This window comes from Saccopteryx bilineata, chromosome 12, assembly GCF_036850765.1.
Source record: "Saccopteryx bilineata isolate mSacBil1 chromosome 12, mSacBil1_pri_phased_curated, whole genome shotgun sequence".
NCBI lineage: Eukaryota > Metazoa > Chordata > Mammalia > Chiroptera > Emballonuridae > Saccopteryx > Saccopteryx bilineata.
Genome location: NC_089501.1, coordinates 33407370 through 33431722, shown reverse-complemented (window position 1 = coordinate 33431722; position 24353 = coordinate 33407370). Strand labels below are relative to the sequence as shown.

General features: G+C 45.9%; 1 protein-coding gene across 1 annotated transcript in view; it reads left to right on the top strand.

Annotated features, from left to right (window-relative positions):
* The window catches only part of LOC136316057 (microtubule-actin cross-linking factor 1-like), a 91825-nt gene extending 67752 nt beyond the window's left edge, over positions 1-24073 (top strand). Inside the window, 17 exon segments of the mRNA XM_066247800.1 lie at positions 294-497; positions 2106-2337; positions 2973-3077; positions 3080-3197; positions 4702-4743; positions 4788-4803; positions 5179-5244; positions 5331-5441; positions 5940-6041; positions 6127-6300; positions 6392-6547; positions 14361-14498; positions 15082-15277; positions 15713-15890; positions 22041-22202; positions 22646-22810; positions 24005-24073. Coding sequence (XP_066103897.1) covers positions 294-497; positions 2106-2337; positions 2973-3077; positions 3080-3197; positions 4702-4743; positions 4788-4803; positions 5179-5244; positions 5331-5441; positions 5940-6041; positions 6127-6300; positions 6392-6547; positions 14361-14387 — 1353 coding nt within the window. The 3' untranslated portion in view covers positions 14388-14498; positions 15082-15277; positions 15713-15890; ... (1 more) ...; positions 22646-22810; positions 24005-24073.
* The last annotated feature ends 280 nt before the right edge of the window (positions 24074-24353 follow it).

Here is a 24353-nt window from a genome sequence, read left to right as displayed (position 1 = left end):
TTATGAGTACAGAGGATGGTGGGATGAATTTGTACTGGAGGTGAGAGAGAGAGAGAAGACATGATCTGGGAAGGCTTCCCGGTTGGTGGGACATCTGAACTGGCTTTTAACAATGTAGAGAATCAGAACCCAAGGCAAGGTTTAGCTGCTTTTCCCCTCTATAAATGATGAAATGCTCGGACATTCAGTAATTCCATTTGTTTTTCTCAAAGTTGGTATAAGCTCTTAACAAAATATTTAAGCACATAAACTGGTATAAAAATGCTTATTTTAATCTGTATTTCTTTACATAGCAACTAAGAGAATCCATTGCTGAACACAAACCTCATCTTGATAAACTGCTAATGATGGGCCCTCAGCTAAAGGAGTTAAACCCTGAAGAGGGTGAGTTGGTGGAAGATAAAGACCAGAAGGCAGAAAGCACGTATGCCCAAATTAAAGAGGAGGTGCGCCAGCGGGCCCTGGCGCTGGACGAGGCTGTTTCCCGTTCGGCTCAGGTATGTGTGTGGCTCGACCTTGTAACCCTTCATTTGCCCTTTAGTCTAAGCAAGAAGTTTCTGTATCAGATACACCTCCATGCTCAGGAAGTCTAGACCAGCATGCCGATGGTAGTGTCAGACTAGGAACCTTGGCTGATGTGCATTTTCATTGTAAGGATCAGTAAAAATCCATTGTGATGGATGGGTGTGCTGGTGCTGAAAGGAGGGTAAAATGTCTTAGTCGGTACATGCTGTCTGTTGATAGTTTCCCTTAAAACTTTATGTTGTGATGATCCTTCAGCAGGGATAGTTCTGGATAACAGTTCCTATTGAACCTGTTTTCTTTGAGACTTATAAGACAGCACATTAAGATTCTCTCTCAGGAGGCCACCAGCTAGCTCCTCCTAGCTCAGAGAAGGATGCTTGAGTAGAGAGAAGTATGAGCCAGAGGGAAACAGACCACCAGCAGTGAAGTTTACAGCATGAAACTACATACTCTTCAACTAATACAGTACCGTTAGTGGTACTTTTGTCATGTCTGGGTATTTTATTCCTATGTTTAGTCAATAGTCTTGGTTAATATTTGTACTTAAGTTTTCCCTCCCGCCCTCCATCCCATCTCTCACTCACATTGTGGAATTGTTACTTTGTGTTGTTGCTGCCTGCTCCTGTCTTCCCCACATCCTCACATTTCATTGTTGTGTTGACCGCGCCCACCATTACAGATTACAGAGGTCCCACTGGGACTAGGGTATTCCTATGAACCTGAGAATTGAGGATGACCTATCGGGAAATTCCCCTTTACTTCAGAGGAATGAATTTTGTTAGCGCAGTTTATTATGCCAGTTTCACTTGAGGTGGAACCTAGAAGTGAGGGAGTGATGGAAAGTGATTTTGTGAAGGAAATTCCACCATGTATTTCTCACAGGACACATACAGTTGATAAGCCTAATTCTAATTCATGAATCCAGAGTTGGTTTTAGATAGCCTTTTTTGGGGGGCAAGCTTACCTGTTTTGCTCCTGTTTTTCCTCTCTCTCTGCTTCATATTGTAAGTGAAATTTTACAATAATAGTCACGTTATTCAAAGTGCCAGAGAAGTGGAAAGGTAATTGTTCTTTTAGAATAAGGTTAGATTTGGCCTGCCTTAATTACCTTTCATCATGCCAACATTTTCCTTTTTCACTGTTACATACGGTGGTTATTAAATTGCATGCTATGATGATTTTAAACTTGAAGTCATTTAGCAAATTGAGTTCCCCATCCATTTATATAGTTGGTGGAGGTCATCTAACTTGTTGGTCTCATCTGTTGCATGCAACTATCATCTGAGATGTGAACACACTGAGTCTCACCAGTTTCATAGTGTTGTCCCCTTTTGTCATGTTCCTGGTGTATTACTTAATATCTTTTTGATTCTTAAACATTTATTTTCTATTTCTGGTGGGCCAGCTGCAGTGTACTATGCCCCAAACAGTTCTTAGCCAAGCCCACAGCCATCAGACAAGGCTATGTGCAGTTTATCCTCAGCAGTAGTAGATGTATGCCTTGGCCTTGTTCCCTCGCACTTCCTCTAGAAGTGGGATGAAGTATTGCTGTGGTGGCTAACGGTCTGGCTTGTATTCAGTTCCATGATAAAATCGAGCCCATGGTGGAGACTCTGGAGAATCTTTCCTCTCGCCTACGTATGCCAGCACTGATCCCTGCTGAAGTCGACAAGATCAGAAAATGCTTCAGTGACGATGAGAGTGCCACCGTGGAGCTAGAAAAACTTCAGCTTTCCTTTGAGGCCCTGAAGCGCCGTGGAGAAGAGCTTATTGGGAGATCTCAGGGAGCTGACAAAGATCTGGCTGTGAAAGGTGCTTGATGAATCTAATTATTTTTAAAGAAAACCAATAATATAAGTTCTAGGCTGTGGTTACCTCCAGCACTCCACCGGATGTATGTACGGTGCTTTGTTGAATGTGAAGTCCCCAAGTAATGAGTATTCCAGAAAGTCATTTGGAAATCATTTAGAATTCAGAACACATCTCCCCATTGAAACAAGGTTACAATTGGTAGTTAGATTCCCGTGCCAGGAAACAAATGCTCCTTTAACCCCTAATATGAGTGAACTGCAGTATCAATAGTATGTAGAACATAATTATCTTTTATAACACTTTCCATGGGAAACAGCAAGTTGAACACGGAACACTGGGAATCGAGTTCTCATCTCAGTCCCTTTATAAGTTATGGGGTTTGTATCTGAGCAGTAGTACCTTTCTGTTAGATGGTAACTCATTCCAAGATTACCTCTATGGTCTCTTTATGTGGGAAACCAACATAAGTGGGAAATGTGAATGTAGAAATAATAATAAAACTGAGATAGATATAAATTGTTAGAGCTTTTTAAAAGATAATTTCAATGAAAATGTGAGAATTAGATGACATTTCTGATGAGGCTGATTTCCAGTACTTAGAGAAGTCCTAGTCATACCTCTTTTTTGCCCCTCAGAAATCCAGGACAAATTGGATCACATGGTATTCTTCTGGGAGGACATCAAAGCTCGGGCTGAAGAGCAAGAAATTAAGTTTCTTGATGTCCTTGAACTATCAGAAAAGTCTGGTATGACCTGGCAGCTCTCCTTACCACCATCAAAGACACCCAGGACATTGTCCATGACTTGGAAAGCCCAGGCATTGACCCATCTATCATCAAACAGCAAAAACAATCCCCTTCTCTGTGTTTGCCCACTACAAAAGCACTTTTTCCAAGTATGTTGTGTTAATGGCTTAGCCAAGGTGAGTGTCTGAAAAGTTGTTTTTGTTTTTAAGTTTAGGAGGATATTTTCCGTTTGAAAAAATACCTGTTTTTTATAGATTTCTTTTTTTATTACAAATACAAGTTTTACCATTTGTAGATTTTTATAACCTCCACCAACTGGGATATACAGCAGTTGAATTACACAACACTAATTTTTTCATCAATTTTAAACTTAATTCAGATAAATAGAATAGGCTTAGAATATTTAGTTTTGCTTTCATTTCTGAATATAGCTTTTGTTATAATGTACGTTATTTTGTTTCTCGAGTAAATTTCTTTAATGCAGAAAAATAGAAGGTAGAAAAGAAAATAAATTCTGCATTTGTCATGAAAAGTAACAATCGGCCCTGGCCGGTTGGCTCAGCGGTAGAGCATCGCCCTGGCGTGCTGGGCACCCGGGTTCGATTCCCGGCCAGGGCAGATAGGAGAAGCGCCCATTTGCTTCTCCACCCCCACCCCCTCCTTCCTCTCTGTCTCTCTCTTCCCCTCCCGTAGCCGAGGCTCCATTGGAGCAAAGATGGCCCGGGCGCTGGTGATGGCTCCTTGGCCTCTGCCCCAGGCTCTAGAGTGGCTCTGGTCGCGGCAGAGCGGCCCCCTGGTGGGCAGAGCGTTGCCCCTGGTGGGCGTGCCGGGTGGATCTCGGCCGGGTGCATGTGGAGTCTGACTGTCTCTCCCCGTTTCCAGCTTCAGAAAAATACAAAAAAAAATAATAATAAAGTAACAATCATTAACACTGACATACCTTTTTCTGGTCTTTTGGGAAAGCCTAGTTTTTATTTTTACTGAATGCATTTCTCCCCTCATTTTGTCCATTTACTATAAGCCAACCCTGTCTTGCTATTATCTTCTACTTTAGCCATTTTTCTTTTCCCTGCCCCTGTCTTTTTTAGAAATTGGCAAAGAACTGACTTTGTTCAAGATTATATAGGTCAGTGTTCCTACTGTGCTAGTCTCTCAGCTCTTAAATTTGTGACTTGTATTATTTTACCCTTGTTGACATACTTCTCTGCAATAGAATTCTGGCTATAGATTATAATCTCCTTGGAGGTAGGGGGGATAAAACCTTTGGTAAATTATTGAAGGCCCATGTACCTTTTCCCAGACTGTTTTATAGATATTGTTCTATATGATATATATGTGTGTGTTTGTGTGTGTGTGTCTGTGTGTATGTATGCGTGTGTATATATATATACATATATATATATAGTTATATATAAATACATTTGATACATACATTTTTTGGTATACATATATATGAAAAATAACCAGAGTCTAAAGCTTCACTGTTTAAGTGAAATATAACATTGAAAGTTTTTTTGTGAAATTGACAGGTTCTGTTCAACATCTGCTATTGATGGGGATGTAATTTGCAAAGTTTGTCTGCTTCTGTTTCGACTTATGTTTTATTCATTTACATGTAGACTATTATAGAAAAGGCAGATGGCCTGCATGAGGAGTTGGAGTAATTTGAATCCTGGGAGCAGATTTTATTTTATTTATTTATTTATTTATTTTTCTTCTTGTATTTTTCTGAAGCTGGAAACGGGGAGAGACAGTCAGACAGACTCCCGCATGCGCCTGACCAAGATCCACCCGGCACGCCCACCAGGGGCGATGCTCTGCCCACCAGGGGGCGATGCTCTGCCCCTCGGGGGCGTCGCTTTGCCACGACCAGAGCCACTCTAGCGCCTGGGGCAGAGGCCAAGGAGCCATCCCCAGCGCCCGGGCCATCTTTGCTCCGATGGAGCCTTGGCTGCAGGAGGGGAAGATAGAGACAGAATGGAAGGGGGAAGTGTGGAGAAGCAAATGGGCGCTTCTCCTATGTGCCCTGGCCGGGAATCGAACCCGGGTCCCCCGCACGCCAGGCCGACGCTCTACCGCTGAGCCAACCGGCCAGGGCCCAGATTTCATTTTTGCCTGTGGAGAGACAGAGAAGCCCGAAGTGAAGAAGAGCATCGATGAGGTGCAAGACCTGGATGAGGAACTTAGAACGTTAGTGGACTTGGACTGACCAGTGGTATTAATTGGAGAAACTGATGTTTCCTCTAGATGAATAACGCCTGGTAGAACTTAAACAAAACGTGGAAAGAGAGGCTAGACAAGCTTGAGGACGCCATGCGGGCTGCGCTGCAGGACCAGGACACGCAGAACCACAGCACTGTCTGTATGTCTAACCAGAATTTCCCACTGCTGACGTGAAAGGCGCTGACACCTGAATTTCCAGTCTCCTCACCGTGTTGGTCATCATCGTGTGTTCACCGTATTTGTTCTCGTGGTGGGTACGCAGTGAAGCAGGCCATACTGTGGAAGCCGTCTCTCGCCAGAGGTTGCACGCCCCGGTCATCTGAAGCACAGCGTGGCACGGTAGCTTCAGCACGTCACCAGCTTGCTGTTGGCCATGAGAAACAGTAGCTTTTATTCATATTTTGTTTTTCTAGATCGTAGTTTTTTGTGGACTCTGTCCCAGTAATGTTTGCTTTTGTTCTTAAATCTTCATATTAGAATAAGGATAATATTTTCTTACTTGTTCTCCACAACCTGAAAACAGTGTTTGGCACTTTAACTTACCTCTGCTTGTATTGACAGAGATGATACTTATTCTCTCCCAATTCTGTATGTTTTTTGTTTTCTGACCACTAATTTGTGTTTTCATTTTAGGCTATGTTTGACTGGCTGGATAGCACTGTGATTAAACTCTGCACCATGCCCCCTGTCGGCTCTGACCTCAACACTGTTAAAGATCAGTTAAACGAAATGAAGGTTTGTATTCAGGAATGGCTTTTGAAAGGGGATAGCTTCTTTTTCATTTTTAAAGACTTGTTAAGATTAAGTTTGTCTTTGACAGGAGTTCAAAGTGGAAGTTTACCAGCAGCAAGTAGAGATGGAGAAGCTCAATCACCAGGGTGAACTGATGTTAAAGAAAGCTACTGATGACACGGACAGAGACATTATACGAAAGCCATTGACAGAACTCAGACACCTCTGGGAGAACCTGCGGGAGAAAATTGCCCACAGACAGGTAAGGGAGCTGGTGGACTACATCAGTGGACTACTACTATCTGCTGTTTTCTAATTTCCTAACACTCGTTCCCTTTATATCTTCTGGGTAGCATAAGCTTGAAGGTGCTCTCTTGGCCCTTGGCCAATTCCAACATGCCTTAGAAGAACTAATGAGTTGGCTGACTCACACTGAAGAGTTGTTAGATGCTCAGAGACCAATAAGTGGAGATCCAAAAGTCATTGAAGTTGAGCTTGCGAAGCACCATGTAAGTATTTTTATTTTTCGTCTCTAAGCTTATTGGTTTCAGACTAAATACTGTCACCAGAAGCCTTTCAATGTTGTGTGTACCTTATAGAATCAGGTTTAATGTTATCTGTAGAGATAAATTGTTCAACATTTTTTTAAGTTCTAAAAATGATGTTTTGGCTCATCAAGCCACGGTGGAAACAGTCCACAAAGCTGGCAATGAACTTCTTGAATCTAGTGCTGGAGATGATGCCAGCAGCTGAAGGAGCCGCTTGGAAACTATGAACCAATGCTGCGAGTCAGTGTTACAGAAAACAGAGGAGCGGGAGCAGCCGTTCCAGTCAACACTGCCCAGGTACGCGCATGCCCACGGTGACCAGGTGGAGCTGTGCACATGATGTTTGGAGGAAAGCCGTTTGGGGTAGAGACCCCTGTGTCTTGAGAGGAAGGTCGTTTCTGTGCTGGAACTTGGCTGGAAAGAATAGCTTTTTATTCAATAGTTCGTTTCTTGGATTAGTTTGTAGCCTAGTCTCTTTATTTATTGTACTATCCAAAGTTAGTAGATTTTTTTTAAAGATAATTTTCCTTTTTTTCTTTTTGTATTTTTTCGAAGTGAGAAGTGGTATGGGGGGTGGCAGACAGACTCCCGCATGCGCCGTACCAGGATCCACCCCGGCATGTCTACCAGGGGGCAATGCTCGGCCCCTCTGGGGCCAACTGGAATCTGTTTTTTAGCATTAGGCTTTTCCTTGAGAATAAATTTGACTGCTAAATTAAAATAGAATTTCCTTCTTATAGTTTAGAAATGTATAAATTCAGAAATCCATTTGAAATTACTAGGTTCACTTTCACTTTTTCTGTATCTTTTTAAAATTTTTATTTATTGATTTTAGCGAGAAAGGCAGGACTGGGGAGAGACAGGAACATCTATCTGTTCCTGTGTGTTCGTTCCCTGAACAGGGATCAAACCAGCAGCCTCTGGGCTAAAGAAGGATACATTAACCAACCAAGCTATCTGGCCAGAGCTCCTGTATCTTTTAATAAGTATAACTGAGTATATAACATACTCTTCTCTTTAAAAGTTTCCCCTCTGACCTATTTTATTTTGCTCTTCAACATAATTTGGATCAAGAAAATGGAGCTGCTTGTTTTCTTTTAACAGCCTTACAGGGAAGCTTTTCTAGATCAGGTTCTCTGCAGGTATCAAAGAATACTACATGACAATCCCTGGTTCTTTTGGGTGATCTTTTATTTTATTTATTTTTTTACAGGGACAGGGAGAGAGTCAGAGTCAGAGAGAGGGATAGACAGGGATGGAGAGAGATGAGAAGCATCAATCATCAGTTTTTCATTGGGACTCCTTAGTTGTTCATTGATTGCTTTCCCATATGTGCCTTGACCGCGGGCCTTCAGCAGACCGAGTAACCCCTTGCTCGAGCAGGTGACCTTGGGTCTAAGCTGGTGAGCTTTTATTTTTGCTCAAGCCAGATGAGCCCACGCTCAAGCTGGCAACCTTGAAGTTTTGAACCTGGATCCTTTCGTATCCCAGTCCTACGCTCTATCCACTGCGCCACCGCCTGGTCAGGCTGAGTGACCTTTTATAATTTAATAACATTGCTATATGCCATTTCTACCCCTCATGTGTCACGGGAGTCTTGTGAAGGGAAAGAGCACTGAATTCGGTCGGAGTCAGGAGACAGTGATCTGAAACTTCCCAGCTCCATTATATGACACAAGTTATTTAACTTCTCCAGGCAACATTTTCCTATCTGTAATCTGAGAGTGTTAGAGTTAAGTAATCTTTAAAATCCCTTTGGGCTCAGATTCTGATTCCAAGCACTTAGTATAATTTATTCCCTTTGCTAAAAAAACCAATCAGAAATTGAGGATAGCCGTTTATCGTTTATCTTTTTTAACTTCAAACAATCTTTAAAAAATTGGAGAGCAGCCTGACCTGTGGTGCAGTGGTTAAAGCGTTGATCCGCAGTGCTGAGGTCACTGGTTCAAAACCCCGGGGCATGCCCGGGGAAGGCACATAGGAGAAGCAGCTATGAGTTGATGACTTCCTGCTCCCCTCCCCACCTTTCTCTAAAATCAATAAATAAAATCTTTAAAAAAATTGGAGTACAGAGCTTTTCCTTGGTTTATGAATAATGCATGGGGGATTGGGGAAGATTGACCTGGTTAGGATGGACTTGTCCTCACAAAATTTAGTCATTAGTTAGATTTTCAAAATGTCTTTTTTTTATTTATTTAACTCACATGTACAATTCTCCCATTTAAAGTGTATAATTCAATGGCTTCTAGTATATTATCAGAGTTGTACAATTATCGCAGTCAATTTTAGAACACTTTCATCACCCCCAAAAGAAACCCTATACCCTAACTCCCCCAATACCTCCCCCAGCCCCAGGCAACCACTTACTGTATTTCCCCATGTATAAGACGCACCCTTCCCAAAAAATTCGGGGTCTAAGAACTGGGTGCGTCTTACACACTGGTGTAGAAGTGTGGCATTTCAAATGCCATAGATGGAACTGGATGAGGCAGTCTATGAAGACAGTGATTCGTCATCAGACACAGATGAGGACAAGTTAATGGATGGTAATTTTGACAGTGATGAGGAGTTGTATGAATTTTATGATGAATAAAACTTGAGTTCTATAACCTTATGTAATACAGTACTTTTTTTTTTTTTTTCAAATTTCCGGCCCACAAATTATTTTGCACTTCCAGGTAGGGTCTGTGAAGTTTCGGGTCACTGTCACTTGGTTTGGACATGGCCTAGTCCAGTGGTTCTCAACCTTTCTAGTGCCGTGACCCCGCAATACAGTTCCTCATGTTGTGGTGACCCCAAACCAAGAAATAATTTTGGTGGCTACTTCATAACTGTAATATATGCATTATGTATTTTCCGATGGCTTTAGGCGACCCCTGTGTTTTGGTCGTTCGACCCCCGCCGGGGTCGCGACCCACAGGTTGAGAACCGCTGGCCTAGTCGGAGCTAGCAGTTGCCCTGCCTTCCACAGTCACGCTCAGCGTCCCTTCTCTGTATTTGGCAGTGAACAGCAAGGGTAAGAGGGAGTCGGAAAGGAGGATAAGGATTGGCCTGGAGATAGAGCTGTTGCAGCCTAAACCCAGAACTTCTGAATCTTGTTCTTGATGCCGTGGGATTTTTCACTTGTTTTCTTTGGCCCTGTCATTGCAGTCCGGTTGTCTGAAGTCTGCTCAGTTGAGTCAGAAGTGGCTCTTTAGGTGCTCTGAGTTTGAGGGGTGGGGAGAGATGTTGGTTGTGATGCTTTCAAAGGGTGAAGGCCTGCAGTCCTGCTTTGATGTAGACTGTTCTTCATCTCTAATGATGTTAAAACAAGCCTGCATAATTGTAGCACTGTTGTAGTTATTTGGGCTGCTGTAAAGAAATACTGTCATAGACTGGGTGGCGTAAACAACAGACATTTATTTCTCATAGTTCTGCCAGTTGGAAATATGAGATCGGTTCTTGGTGAGGGCCCTCTTCCTGGTTATGTCCTCACATGACCTTTCCTTGGTGCATGCATGCAGAGAGAGAGAGAGAGAGCTCGTGTTGCTTCATCTTTTTATAATGGCATAAATTCTATTATGGGGGCTCCCCTCTCATGACCTTATTTAAACATAATTGCTTCCTAAGTGCCCCACCTCCAAATCCAATCACACCGGGGCTTCGAACTTCAACATACGAATTTTGAGAGGACACAAACATTCATTTCATAGCAAACAGATTAGTAGCTGTGTTTGTGTGTGTTAATAAGCACAACCTTGTAGCATTTATCACCCCCAAGAGCAGTGGCATTTAGTAGTGCTCACCTAGTCACAGGGCCTTCATAAGGAGGCCAATATTTTCAAGTAAGTACAGCCCTACCTTTATAAAAGGATTATCTTGAATCACTTTAGAACAACTAAGCAAAGCTGTGTCTTGGACAGCTCTCCCTTATCCGTCCAGTTGCCCTACAGGAGGCAGATGGATTCGATTAGAAGGAGCACTTCTTGGTCAGGTGGGAATTGAAAGCTAATGTAGTATCTGAAGGAGGTATGGGGCATGGTTTATTTATGTCACATAAAATAAGAAGCTTAGGGCATTGCTGTGTTTGCAAACTCTCTGGACCAGAAACGTGAGTGCCTGAGGCTTAGTGGCCACATGCTTGGTGAGCCTTGGGCCTTTCTCTTCCATCTAATCATCATTTATGGCAGGCATCCCCAAACTACGGTCCGCGGCCTGCATGCGGCCCCATGAGGCCATTTATCCGGCCCCTCGCCACACTTCTGGAAGGGGCACCTCTTTCATTGGTGGTCAGTGAGAGGAGCACTGTATGTGGCGGCCCTCCAACGGTCTGAGGGACAGTGAACTGGCCCCCTGTGTAAAAAGTTTGGGGAGTCACAGGGAAATAATCACGACCTTTAGTGAAAGAAACTTTAAAAAAAAAAAAAAAGAAAGAAAAAGAACCAGAACAGAATTGGGAAGCCGTGGATGTCAGCCAGAAGGAAACAGAAAAGAAGCATTACTTCATTAGTGTCTGCCACAAACTGCTGCAGGGAGGCAAGGCGAGAGGCTGCCCGGAGGACGCGGCTGTGTGCTGAGTGGGTGAGTGTGCCCAGGGCCCGCGTCTGGGGCATTCCCCCGAAGGCCCGCCCCCGGTTCAGGAAGAGCTAGAGAGTCTCCCTGCGGTTTATCTCGGCCTCCACCTTCTAAGTGCAGCTTGTGAAGGATGGTAAAGAGAGCACTGATGGTCTCAGTTGTGGGGGACCCTGGGGGGCAGTCTGGGTGGAGACTATGGAGGGCCTAAAGTTGGCCTTCCCTTCCCACGTGGTGGGAAACCCAGAGAACCTCACTGGGAAACACTTGGTTGTCTTTTCCCTTTGTAACCTGAAGAAGAGCACTGTTAGGATTTGCATAAAAGTGATTTTGGTGTTTTAACAGCTTCACCGCCAGCAGTTGTTCAGAAGTGACAATGTAGGGTGACTGGCGTCTTCTGTTGTCACCTTTGTCTGAGAGTCCCCCTTAGATTCCATCGGCTGTGACTGTGTTGATCTGTGGCTGTCCTGCACAGACAGCTCAGTTTGATGGATCAGCCTCCCACCCCAGAAGTGACAGGCAGCGAGAAGAGCAATTCGAATCTGTCCCAAGCATAGAACAAGGACCTGTGCGGCCAGGGGGTGGGAGGAATCACCCTGCCCTTCAGGGTGATTTCTGTGAGCAGAACATGGCAGGGAGTTTCAGAACTTCATGGGAAAAATCAGCTGAACCAGGAATTAAGAGGTCCCCTTCTTGGCTGGCTGAACAGGTTTAGTTAGTTTCTGCTTTGTTCCTGGGACCAATGCTGGACCCTTAGTGTGCTTTCAAAAGATGTGTCTCGGTAGAGTGGGTCCCCCGGAGGGGGAGACAGTGTTGTTTTACAGGATGGCGGGCCGGGCGTGTTTGCCTTTCTCCCTCTTGTGGGCACCGAGAGTGGTGTTGATCTTTCTCCCACTTTCCTGCGGAGCCCGTAGGGGGCCTCGGGATTTTCAGCGTGGCTGCCACCACCTGGCCAAACATGTCACTCAAGAAGAAACTCACTGGCTGTCTCTGGGCCAGCTGGGCGGGCTGAGAAAAAGTCTGTTGTGTACCTGCTGGGTCTGTGCTGACGCGTGCTGCCTCTTTTCTGTCGTTATCATTTTTAATAACATCTTCTGTCCACCCTCCTCCCTTCTTGTTTTTCCAGAAAAGATTGGATGTAAAAATCTGGGCAACTGGCCGGTTGTCTCAGCGGTAGAGTGTCGGCCTAGCGTGCGGAGGACCCGGGTTCGATTCCCGGCCAGGGCACACAGGAGAAGCGCCCATTTGCTTCTCCACCCCTCCGCCGCGCTCTCCTCTCTGTCTCTCTCTTCCCCTCCCGCAGCCAAGGCTCCATTGGAGCAAAGATGGCCCGGGCGCTGGGGATGGCTCTGTGGCCTCTGCCTCAGGCGCTAGAGTGGCTCTGGTGGCAACATGGCGACGCCCAGGATGGGCAGAGCATCGCCCCCTGGTGGGCAGAGCATTGCCCCTGGTGGGCGTGCCGGGTAGAGTCTGTCTGACTGCCTCTCCCTGTTTCCAGCTTCAGAAAAATGAAAAAAAAAAAAAAATCTGGGCAAATTTATTTCTTCCCCCTCAAAAGAGGAGGGAAACATTCACCTCTATGCTGATGGTGATGTCTGTGGTGACAAGAAGAGAATAAGAACTAATATAACACTGTTGTGCAAGCCAGGTAAACATTTTATTTTATTTTATTTATTTATTTATTTTTTCCCATTTTTCTGAAGCTGGAAACAGGGAGAGACAGTCAGACAGACTCCCGCATGCGCCCGACCGGGATCCACCCGGCACGCCCACCATGGGGCGATGCTCTGCCCACCAGGGGCCGATGCTCTGCCCCTCCGGGGCGTCGCCATGTTGCGACCAGAGCCATTCTTGCGCCTGAGGTAGAGACCACAGAGCCATCCCCAGCGCCCGGGCCATCTTTGCTCCAATGGAGCCTTGGCTGCGGGAGGGGAAGAGAGAGACAGAGAGGGAAAGCGCGGCGGAGGGGTGGAGAAGCAAATGGGCGCTTCTCCTGTGTGCCCTGGCCGGGAATCGAACCCGGGTCCTCCGCACGCTAGGCCGACGCTCTACCGCTGAGCCAACCGGCCAGGGCTAACATTTTAAACACAACACCGGGGAAAGAAAAATACAAAAGAAGAGACATGGTCGGGCTTTTGCCAGGGGTGTGCGCACAGTCTTCCTGTCCGTTTCTTCATGGCCCTGCCAAGGGGATGAGGTCGGAAGGGGTGGAGCCCAGCCTTGCAAGAATCGGCCATCCTTAGCGATGGTCCAGTTAGATTTGATTCCCCGATCCACCGCCCCAGTCCAGTCCAGCAATGGAGAAACCATAAATGGCCTTCAAGGGCATTGTCTTGTAATTTTCCAAAAGAATTATGGTTCAAGGGGGCTGCCTCTTAGGGCTGACAGAGCGCAGCCACGCAGCTGCTGAACTTCCTCCATGGGGAGAGGAGGAAGGGGTCGTGATGGTTGACACACGCTGTCCGGGATCTCACCGTTAAAAAATACAGCGCTCTTCTGTACACCGCGTCCCTTTGTTTGCATTGCTTTACAGGGTTATAACCTACCTGCAGTCACACGTTCTGATGCTCCTCAGAACGTAGCATTGTGAGTGCTTTTGGACGCCTCTCAGTCCTAGTTGTGATTTTTAGGGGCTTCCTTGCTGGTGATGTTGAGCGTGCCCTGATTTTACTAATGTTGGGTCGGCAGCGTGCTCCCAGCGCCACTCACTGTGTCACCACTCAGCCTCTTCACCTTCCCTTGAAGTGTGTCCTTTGGAGCAATTCTCAGCTGTGGGGTGAGGTCAGGGGCTAGGATTTTTATATGGATTTTTTTTTAATTTTAAGTTATGGTATCATATGCAGAATGTGAAACTTATATTTTATTTGTAAAAGAAATTGTAGTAACATGCACATTCACGTGTTTTAACCCCTTGTAAATTCAGCATTTTCACCCCTTGTACTGGACCGTTCTATGGCATTGGGCACTTTCACTGTTGTGCATCTGTCACCACCGTCCACATGCAGAACTTTTCCATCCATCCAAAGGGACACTCTGTCCCCTTCCAACACTAACCGCCGTGTCCTCCCCGCTACCCGCAGCCCGCAGCCCGTGGCAGCCTCCCTTTGTTCTGTCTCTGTAGGGTGGACGCTCTCGGGACCTCTGGTAGGTGGACTCCTGCAGCACATGTGGGAAGTCCTCTCGGTAGCGATTGGTGAGGGTCCCTTTCTCCCCCTGACTGCAGGTGATCTGCAAAGTGCTCCGGTGCTGACACATTCCGGAGAAGAAGGCTGCTTCTACAAGTTTGAGTGGCACACGGCCGCCGCCTGCGTGCTGTCCAGGACCGAGGGCGAGAACTGCACCGTCTTTGACTTTCAGGCAGGTGGGTGTCCGAGCGGCTTCTGGTGGCAGGGTGTCCCCTGGACCTGCTTAGGCTTAGCAAACAGAAACGAAAACAAATAAGAGTGAATTCGAGGCAACCTGCTTTAAAATATTAGTCCTGTTGGGCCCACATTCTGAAAGGCTAAAGCTTGAGGGTTGAGATAATGAACAACCAGCCTCGGCTTGCTGCACGGACCCGCGGAAGTGAATCATGTTGGCAAAGGCTTTCCGCGTGAGTTTCTGGCCAAGACACCGCCCCTGGGAGACTCTCCACACAGGTCGTGCCCTGGTGCTCCCCTGCTTGGAAGCATGCTGGTTGATTATTTGACCAGCAGTTATGGCTTGGAATAGCATTTTTCGGTTAACGGTGTGACATGGTAAGGACTCCTTCTCCGAGGAACATGTCAGGAACTGTGTTTCTGGTGGCCCAATAGGAAAAGCCTCTTTTCAGCCCTTTTTGGTCTCCTGGTGCCCGGGTGGTCCCCAGGAAGAATGTCTTGGCTTGCGGCGGCGAGCAGAGGCTGCCGTGACTGACTGCGGTCTGACCGACCTTCCATCCTTGGATTGTTTTTATTTCTTCGCAGAGTTTTCTTTTGACTTGTCAACTCTCATAAAGAAAGATGGCTACAAGGTGGAGACTGAGAAGTACGACTTTTACATAAACGTGTGTGCTGCGGTGTCGGGGGGCCCCTGCCAGCCGGGCTCGGGGCCTGTCAGGTGGCAAGAAGGCAAGTCACTGCGTTCATTCGTGGGTTTGTGATGAGGGATCTTTTGTGACAGGTGTGTTCTCTGCTGACATTGCTTTGTGACAAGCAATCAGACACAGAGAGGACATAGCATGCTGACCAGTGGGTGCTGAGTGTGTGATTTCCCAAAGAGAGAGTGAACACACCCCGGGAAAAGAGAGAGGGCTATCCGTAATGCATTTTTTTCTGTGTAGCTGACTCCTCTCTGTTGTTAGACACTTACGTACATGTCTCTTCATTGACGAGTAGAAATGAGCTGAGTCGTACCCTCCACCAGCTGTGGGTTTGGGTTCTGGAGTGTGACCAGGGTTGGTCTCTGATTCCCCGCTGGGCGTAGAAATCCCTAACTAAGGATCGGGGTGGTCTGCCATCCGGGACCTGGTCCCAGCTGCTCCCCCACCCTGTGCACCAGCCCTTCCTCCTGTGTCTGGTCTTAGCATCTTTTCTGAGAGACGTTTGTTTGTTTTAGTGATAAAAAGGTTTGGAACTCGGGACGGAAGAATAGTAAATTTTCCTATTACGATGGGATGATCCAGTTGAACTACAAGGATGGCACGCCCTATAACAACGACAAGCATGCGCTGCGCGCGACGCTCATCACCTTCCTCTGTGACCGAGACGTTGGCGTGGGTGTGCCCAAGTATCAGGTGGGAATGGGCCGCGGGTGCCCATGCGTACGCCGCCTGGGAGAGGGAATCAGCCGCGTGAAGGCGGGAGGAGAGAAGAAAGGGGTCGCGGCAGGGCCACCGACTTCTCTGGAGTGAGATGGGGTTCTCACCGCAGAGGAGGTGTGGGCTGGGGTATCCCTGGGGACAGACTGTCAAGTGGTCTGGCTGCCCATGACTTCTACGCGAGCCTGCCTACCATGGCCGTTTGTGTAGAAGCTGAGCTGTGAGAACGGTTTGCTGGGGAAGTTATCACACTTTGAGGTTTTAGTTCATCCGTTTAGATTTGCTAGGATCCCAGGCAGTTGTCAGTTTATGAGCTGTTTATCCACTGGGCCATATACCCCAGTGACTGGGCCATGCACTGCAGTGACTGGGCCATACAGCTGTGTCTGGGCCGTACACCTCAGTGACTGGGCCGTACATCTCAGTGTCTGGGCCGTGCATCTCAGTGACTGGGCCGTACACCTCAGTGACTGGGCCGTACACCTCAGTGTCTGGGCCGTACACCTCAGTGACTGGGCCGTACACCGCAGTGACTGGGCCATACACCTCAGTGACTGGGCCATACACCTCAGTGACTGGGCCGTACACTGCAGTGACTGGGCCGTACACCTCAGTGACTGGACCGTACACCTCAGTGTCTGGGCCGTACACCGCAGTGACTGGGCCATATACCTCAGTGACTGGGCCATACATACACCGCAGTGACTGGGCCATACATTTCAGTGTCTGGGTCATATATCTCAGTGTCTGGGCCATACACCTCAGTGACTGGGCCATACATACACCACAGTGACTGGGCCGTACACCTCAGTGACTGGGCAATACATCTTAGTGACTGGGCCATACATTTCAGTGTCTGGGCCATACACCTCAGTGACTGGGCCGTATACCTCAGTGACAACCCACATTTATCCACTGGACCATACACCTCAGTGACAGCCCACAGTCACCTGGGTTTTGGATACAAAACACACGAAAGCATGAAAACTTTCTCATTCCCACTGAACAGAGGCTAGATTTTCATCTTAATATTTTACTGGACGTTCTCCCCTTTAATAAAAAGAGATGGGCAAAGTAGCATCCCTTTTCTGAAATGTGTTTGTAGAAGGTGTACTGGTCAACTTTTCTTTTTTATTAAATTTAATACAGTGACATTGATTAATCAGGGTACATATGTTGAGAGAAAACATTTCCAGATTATTTTAACACTTGATTGTGCTGTATACCCCTCACCCAAAGTCAAATTGTCTTGTCACCTTGTATCTGGTTTTCTTTGTGCCCCTCCCCTCCCCCCACCCCCCCCTCTCCCTCCTCGCCCCATCCCCCCCAAGCCTCCCCACACGCCCCTTATTACCATCATATTCTTATCCATGTCTCTGAGTCTCATTTTTATGTCCCATCTATGTATGGATTCATATAGTTCCTAGTTTTTTCTGATTTACTTTTTTCACTCCACATAATGTAATCAAGGTCCATCCATGTTATTGTAAATGATTCGATGTCATCATTTCTTATGGCTGAGTAGTATTCCATAGTATATATGTACCAACGCTTTTTAATCCACTCGTCCTCTGACGGACACTTGGGCTGTTTCCAGATCCTCGCTATTGTGAACAATGCTGCCACAAACATGGGGGTGCATTTCTTCTTTTGGAGCAGGTCTATGGTGTTATTGGGGTATATTTCTAAAAATGGGATAGCTGGGTCTAAAGGCAGTTCGATTTTCAATTTTTTTGAGGAATCTCCGTACTGTTTTCCACAGAGGCTGCAGCAGTCTGCATTCCCACCAGCAGTGGAGGAGGGTTCTCTTTTCTCCACATCCTGGCCAGCACTTAACTCTGTGTTGTTTTGTTGATAAGCGCCATTCTGACTGGTGTGAGGTGGTATCTCATTGTGGTTTTAATTTGCATTTCTCTAATGATTAATGATGTTGAGCATTTTTTCATATGCTTATTGGCAATCTGTATCCCTTCTTTGGACAAGTGTCTATTTCCTTTTCCCATTTTTTAAAGGTTTTTTCTTTTAATTTTTTCTTTCTTTCTTTGTTTATTTACAGAGACAGAGAGAGGGATAGACAGACAGGAACAGAGAGAGGAGAAGCATCAATCATTAGTTTTTCGTTGCATGTTGCGACACCTTAATTGTTCATTGATTGCTTTTTCATACATGCCTTGACCACGGGCCTTCAGCAGACCATGTAACCCCTTGCTCGAGCCAGAGACCTTGGGCTCAAGCTGGAGAGCTTTTTGCTCAAACCAGATGAGCCTGCGGGGTCTCGAACCTGGGTCTTCCACATTGCAGTCCTACACTCCATCCACTGTGCCACTGCCCGGTCAGGCTCCTTTTCCCTTTTTTTTTTTTTGTATTTTGTTGAGGATTTTAGCATTTATATTCATCAGGGATATTGGCCTATAATTTTCTTTCTTTGTGTTGTCTTTGCCTGGTTTTGGAATCAGAATTATGCTCACTTCATAAAAGGAGTTTGGAAGTCTACCTTCCTCTTGAATTTTTTGAAATAGCTTGAGAAGGATAGGAGTTAGTTCTTCTTTGAATATTGGGTAGAATTCACTTGTAAAGCCATCAGGCCCCAGACTTTTCTTTGTTGGGAGTTTTTTGATAACTGTTTCAATCTCATTTGTTGTAATCGGTCTGTTTAGGTGTTCTGATTCTTCCTGATTGATTTTTAGAAGATTGTTTCTAGGAATTTGTCCGTTTCATCTAGGTTGTCTAGTTTTTTGGCATACAGTTCTTCATAGTAGTTTCTTACAATATTTTGTATTTCTGTTGTGTCAGTTGTTATTTCTCCACTCTCTAATTTTATTTGAGTCTTCTCTCTTTTTTTCTTGTTGTGTCTGGTTAAAGGTTCATCAATCTTGTTTACCTTTTCAAAGAACCAGCTCCTAGTTTCATTGATCCTCTGTATTGTTTCTTTAGCCTCTATGTCATTTATTTCCACTCTGATCTTTATTATTTCCTTCCTTCTACTACATTTGGGCTTTACTTGATGTTCTTTTTCTAGTTCTTTTAGATGCAGGGTTAAGTTATTTATTTGAGCTTTTTCTAGTTTCTAAAAGTGTGCTTGTATTGCTATGAGCTTCCCTCTCAATAATGCTTTTGCTGTGTCCCATAAATTTTCAGTTGTATGCTTGTTGTCATTCATTTCTAGGAATTTTTTTATTTCTTCTTTGATCTCATTCTTAATCTATTCATTATTTAACAACCTGCTCTTTAGTTTTCATGTGTTTGAGAATGTTTGAGCTTTTCTGTTGTGGTTCATTTCTATTTTCATGCCATTGGGGTCAGAGAAAGTGCTTGATATGATTTCAATCTTCTTAAATTTGTTGAGACTGCTTTTGTGCCCTAACATGTGGTCTATCCTAGAGAATGTACCATGAGCTCTTGAAAAGAATGTATATTCTGCTGCTTTAGGATGAAAGGTCCTGAAGATATCTATTAAATCTTGTTGATCTAGTGTGTCCTTCCAGTCTGCTGTTTCTTTGTTAATTTTCTTTCTTGAGGATCTGTCTAGTGATGTTAGTGGGGTATTAAAATCCTCTACTATCATAGTATTGCTGTTGATCTCGCCCTTTATATCCATCAAAGTCTGCTTTATAAATTTTGGTGCTGCTATATTAGGTGCATAGATATTTATAATAGTTATATCTTCCTGTTCGATTACTCCGTGTATCATTATGTAGTAGCATTCTTTATCTCTTACTATATCCTTTGTTTTAAAGTCTATTTTGTGTGATATAAGTATTGCTACCCCAGCTTTTTTTTCATTTCCATTTGTATGAAATGTGTTTTTTTTTCCATTCTTTTACCTTCAATCTATGTGCATCTTTTGTTTTAAGGTGTGTCTCTTGTAGACAGCATGTGTACAGGTCCTGTTTTCTTTTCCATGCAGTTACGCTATGTCTATTGATTGGATCATTGAATCCATTTACATTTAAGGTTATTATTGATATGTAATTATTTATTGGTATTTTATTCTTTAAAGGTGTATTCCTTTTTTGCTACATTTTATCACACTCTGATCTGTTTACAGCAGGCCCCTTAACATTTCCTGTAGCATTGGTTTGGTTGTAATGAATTCCTTGAGTTTTTTTTTTTTTGTTTGGGAAGCTTTTTATTTCTCCTTTGATTTTAAATGATAGCCTTGCTGGGTAATGTAGTCTTGGTTGTAGGTTCTTGTTCTGCATTACTTTGACTACTTCTTGCCATTCCCTTCTGGTCACAAGTGTGTTTCTGTAGAGCAGTTGGATGTCATCCTTATGGGGGCTCCTTTGTAGGTGATAGCCTTTTTTCTCTAGCAGCTTTTAATATTTTCTCTTTATCACTTAGCTTTGGTATTTTAATTATGATATGTCTTGGTGTAGGTTTCTTTGGGTTTCTCTTTAATGGCGTTCTTTGTGCTTCCTGAACTTGTGAGAATTTCTCCTGCATTAATTTAGGGAAGTTTTCAGCTATGATATGATTAAACAAAGTCTCTATCCCTTGTTCTTTCTCTTCTTCTTCAGAAACCCCTATGATGCGGATGTTATTTCTCTTCATGTTGTCACAGAGCTAAGAGTTTCCTCAGACTTTTTGAGTCTCTTTTCTTTTTTCTTCTCTGCTTTCTTGCCTTCATTCAAGTTGTCCTCCAACTCGCTGATTCGATCCTTAGCTCTATCCATCCTCTTTTTAATTCCTTCCATTGTGATCTTCATTTTTGATATTGTATCTTTTTTATACCCGCTATTTCTTTATTTTAGGTGTCTGTAATGACCATCCATTGTTGTTCTGAGATTCATAAGCATCCTTACAATCATTATTTTGAACTCTGCATCCGGAAGTTTGATTATTTCCATATCACTTAGTTCATCTCCTGAAGGTTTCTCTTGTGGTTTCATTTGGATTGTACTTTTTTATCTTCTCATTATGTCTCTGTGTTTGGGTGTTTTGTTTGTAGAGCTGGTTGATCTAGGCTTGGTGTTGTCTGCCTCCACTTTTCACTTGTGTTGTTTCTTGGTCTTCTTGGGTTGGCATCAGCTATTATTTGTAATCCACTTTTGGATTTCGGCAGCTTTGAAGTCTTGATTTGTTTGTTTTCTTAACAGGTGATAGTCTTGTTTACTGATCTCAGCAGGGGGCTTCCTTGAAACTGTATCCAGGAATGTGGTGGGTGTAACCTGAGACTCTGAAGGCCTCTTCTACCTTCTAGTTAATTTCTCTGGGGGCAGGGTGTTTTCTGAGATTCAGTAGGTGGAGATGTATCTCAGATCTCCATGGAGACCTGAGTTACTGCCCCTACTTTCCTCTTCTTTTTTTTAAGACTTTATTTATTCATTTTAGAGAGGAGAGAAGGAAGAGAGAGAGAGAGAGAGAGAGAGAGAAGAGGGGAGGAGCAGGAAGTATCAACTTCCATATGTGCCTTGACCAGGTAATCTCAGGGTTTTGAACCGGCGACCTCAGCATTCCAGGTCGATGCTTTATCCACTGTGCCACCACAGGTCAGGCCCACTTCTTGTTTTCAGCTGTGTCTTGTGCTGATTGTAGCTGGAGAGATGTCTGGAGATCTGTGATCCAGAAGCAATTCAGTCTTGTTTTGTGGAAGGATCAGTCCCTCCCCCAGCTATGGCCGCCTCCAGCACTGAATAAGTCAGCTTTTTAGGTCATCTCCTGCATTCCTGTGACCCTCACAGTTGGTCACTCTCCCCTTTCCACTTGGAAGATAAGCCGATTCTTTCAACACACCTCATTCCCTGGTCACCAGGCAAGTGACTGTGAGCAGTATACTCTGCTCTTTTCCCTGGAGTGAGAGCCCCTCTGGGCTCTCAGCCTCCCCCTCCCCCTTTGTTCCTGTATGCAGGGGAGATTCAGGTGCTTCCTACCAGGTTTATTGTGGCTTCTTCTTTGCTCCTTGGTTTTTGAGAGCTGTTCCTCTAGTCCAGAGGTGGTTTTTCATGCTGATTGTTCCTAAATTGATTTGTATTCCAGTTTGGTGGTGAGAGCTGGGCATCTGTGCGTCTGCCTACTCCGCTGCCATCTTCCCAATCCTGGTCAATTTTTTTTTTAATGCTGGCTTCACGTAATGTTTCCCTCTCATTGTCATCCCTCCCTGTTGCTGCTTGCCACTTGATTTAGGAGGAAGATAACTCTACCTACAATTTCCGGTGGTATACCAGTTACGCCTGCCCAGAGGAGCCCCTGGAGTGCGTGGTGACTGATGCCTTCGTCATTGAGCAGTATGATCTCTCCAGAGGTGGGGTCAGCCTGCCCTTGGCCCTGGCCTAGGCCCAGATCCAGGTAGTGCTGAGGTTCTGTAGGCATTGCTGGTGAGCATGTAACTGGGCCACTGATCAAAAGTCTAGTTAGTTCTGGGGTGCAGGACCCAGATGGGGAGTCCCAAGCAGAATGCATTCTAGAAGCGGCTTGGTAAACTATATGATAGTAACTGGTCTTGACGCCACAGAGCCTTATCCGTTGTTTAAGTCATTAAACAGCATTGTTAAGCAGCATTGTTTAAGTCAGTGACTGTCTATCCCAAGGGACGGGAGCAGGTCTGGGTGTGCTGAGTGCTCACTTGAGCAGAAGTGGAACATACTCATGGGTGTTGTGAGTCCCGGTGAGCTCATCTCTGTAGTGTGTTTGCGAGGGCCTGCCTTGCTCTGCGTTTCTCTAACTACTTAGGAATTAATTGTTAGGATGAGTCCTGGAGGCCAGATTAAGCATACCTTTTGCTCTGTAAGTTTAGTCTCGCTAAGTCAGAAGGTGGCCCTGATGGAAACTGGTACGCCCTGGACAGCGCAGGAGAACACAACATGTGGAGGAAATACTACATTAATGTGTGCCGGCCTCTCCGCCCCGTGCCATGCTATGTGGCCGCTTGCCAAATGAGTTACGAAAACCGTCAGGTGAGTCGGCCCGCCCGCTTGTCCCAGTCTCCCTCCTGCCACGCCTTGCGATGGGCAGCTGTGGTTATTTTGGATTCCCAGATTAAAGTGTGGCTGGCTGCTAACACAGGGCGCCTCCCATGGCTGCGACTGAATGTGAATCGTCATTCAGATTTGAACCCCAAACAGGCAGTGGCGTTGGTGTTGGCGAACTCGGGTCACAGATGGGGGCAGAACGTTGAACCACAACTCAGAAGTGTCCTGGAGCAGTAGACCTCTAGAAAGAGCAGTTCTTCTTCCCGAAAGCTCTCGCTCCTGGCCAGTGCGGGGGGGGGGGGGGGGGGGGGCGGGCGGGGCTGGCTTGGGAGAGTCACTGTGGATGTACTGGGTCCACGTGATTGCTTTGGCCAGGACACCGAGTGGCCTTTTGTCGTGGTCGGGCACCGTTACTGCCAGCAGCGCTTGGGTCTGTTCCCATGTGGTCTTCACCCATCGACTCTTAAAATAAAAACGGCCATGTGCTGCTGCTTTAGAAATAGCTCTGTGAGAACATCCTCTGCCTGGCGCGGTCCGGTTGTGACCTCGGAGGTGTCTGGAGTCTGTGGGGAAGGACCGAGTCCCCTGTGGCGCCTGTGTGAGAGTGTGTGAGCCCATGCGAGCGCCCTTTGTGGGAGCCGGGGCCTCAGGACAGCCAGCGCGCGTCTTTCAGGATTCTGCAGTTCTAGAGCCCTGTTCTTGCTGACATCTGTTACCCCGAAGTCAGTAACTGAAGCACTCTCTCCGTCACTTGGGACACGGGCAGAGTGGTCTGACATGCACGTTTCCCACTGAGGCCTAGTCTGTAACCCCACCCCCCACACGTGGGGGGCAGGGCCATGTGGGGCCGGAAGCTCCTGGCTCCAGGAAGGTGGACCAGGTTTGAGTTCTGCCCCTGATAACTGTTAGAGGGGAGACAAGTCTCTGTTTCTGAACCTCATTTTCCTAATTGTAAAGACAACAGTCTACGAGTATGAGACACTGAGGATTTAAGATTGTATTCTAAGTGGTCTTTGTACGTAGAGGCACGTGCTTCCCTGTCTGTAGGGCTGTATGTTCCACGTGCACTAGCGTAGCACTCACAGCAACCTTGTAGACCGCAGACGATCGTGAGTCACAGGAACCCGCTGTAGCAGTGTTGCAGTCAGAGGGGACCCTAACGGACGTGTCTGTCTGCAGGGTGTGTTTACCGAAGTCGTCTCGGTCAGTAACTTGGGGTTGGCCACGATGGGCCCCGCCGCGGAGGAGAGCGGCACCCTTCTGTTAGAGTACCTGAATGGTTCGGCGTGCACCACCAGCGACGGTGTGCAGACCACCTACATCACCAGGATCCATCTCGTCTGTTCCCGGGGCAGCCTGGTAGGCGGTGCCCATCCCGGACGGGGTTGCCCTGGGGTCTTTCTGGGACCGGTAGCGCCTGGTGTATTCCCGAACAGAGGTGAACAAGTCTGTGTGGGAGGGGGCATCGGGTTGCCCTGACTTCTGCTCAGGTCAGCATGAGATGGAGACGTGAGGAGGCAGGGAGCTC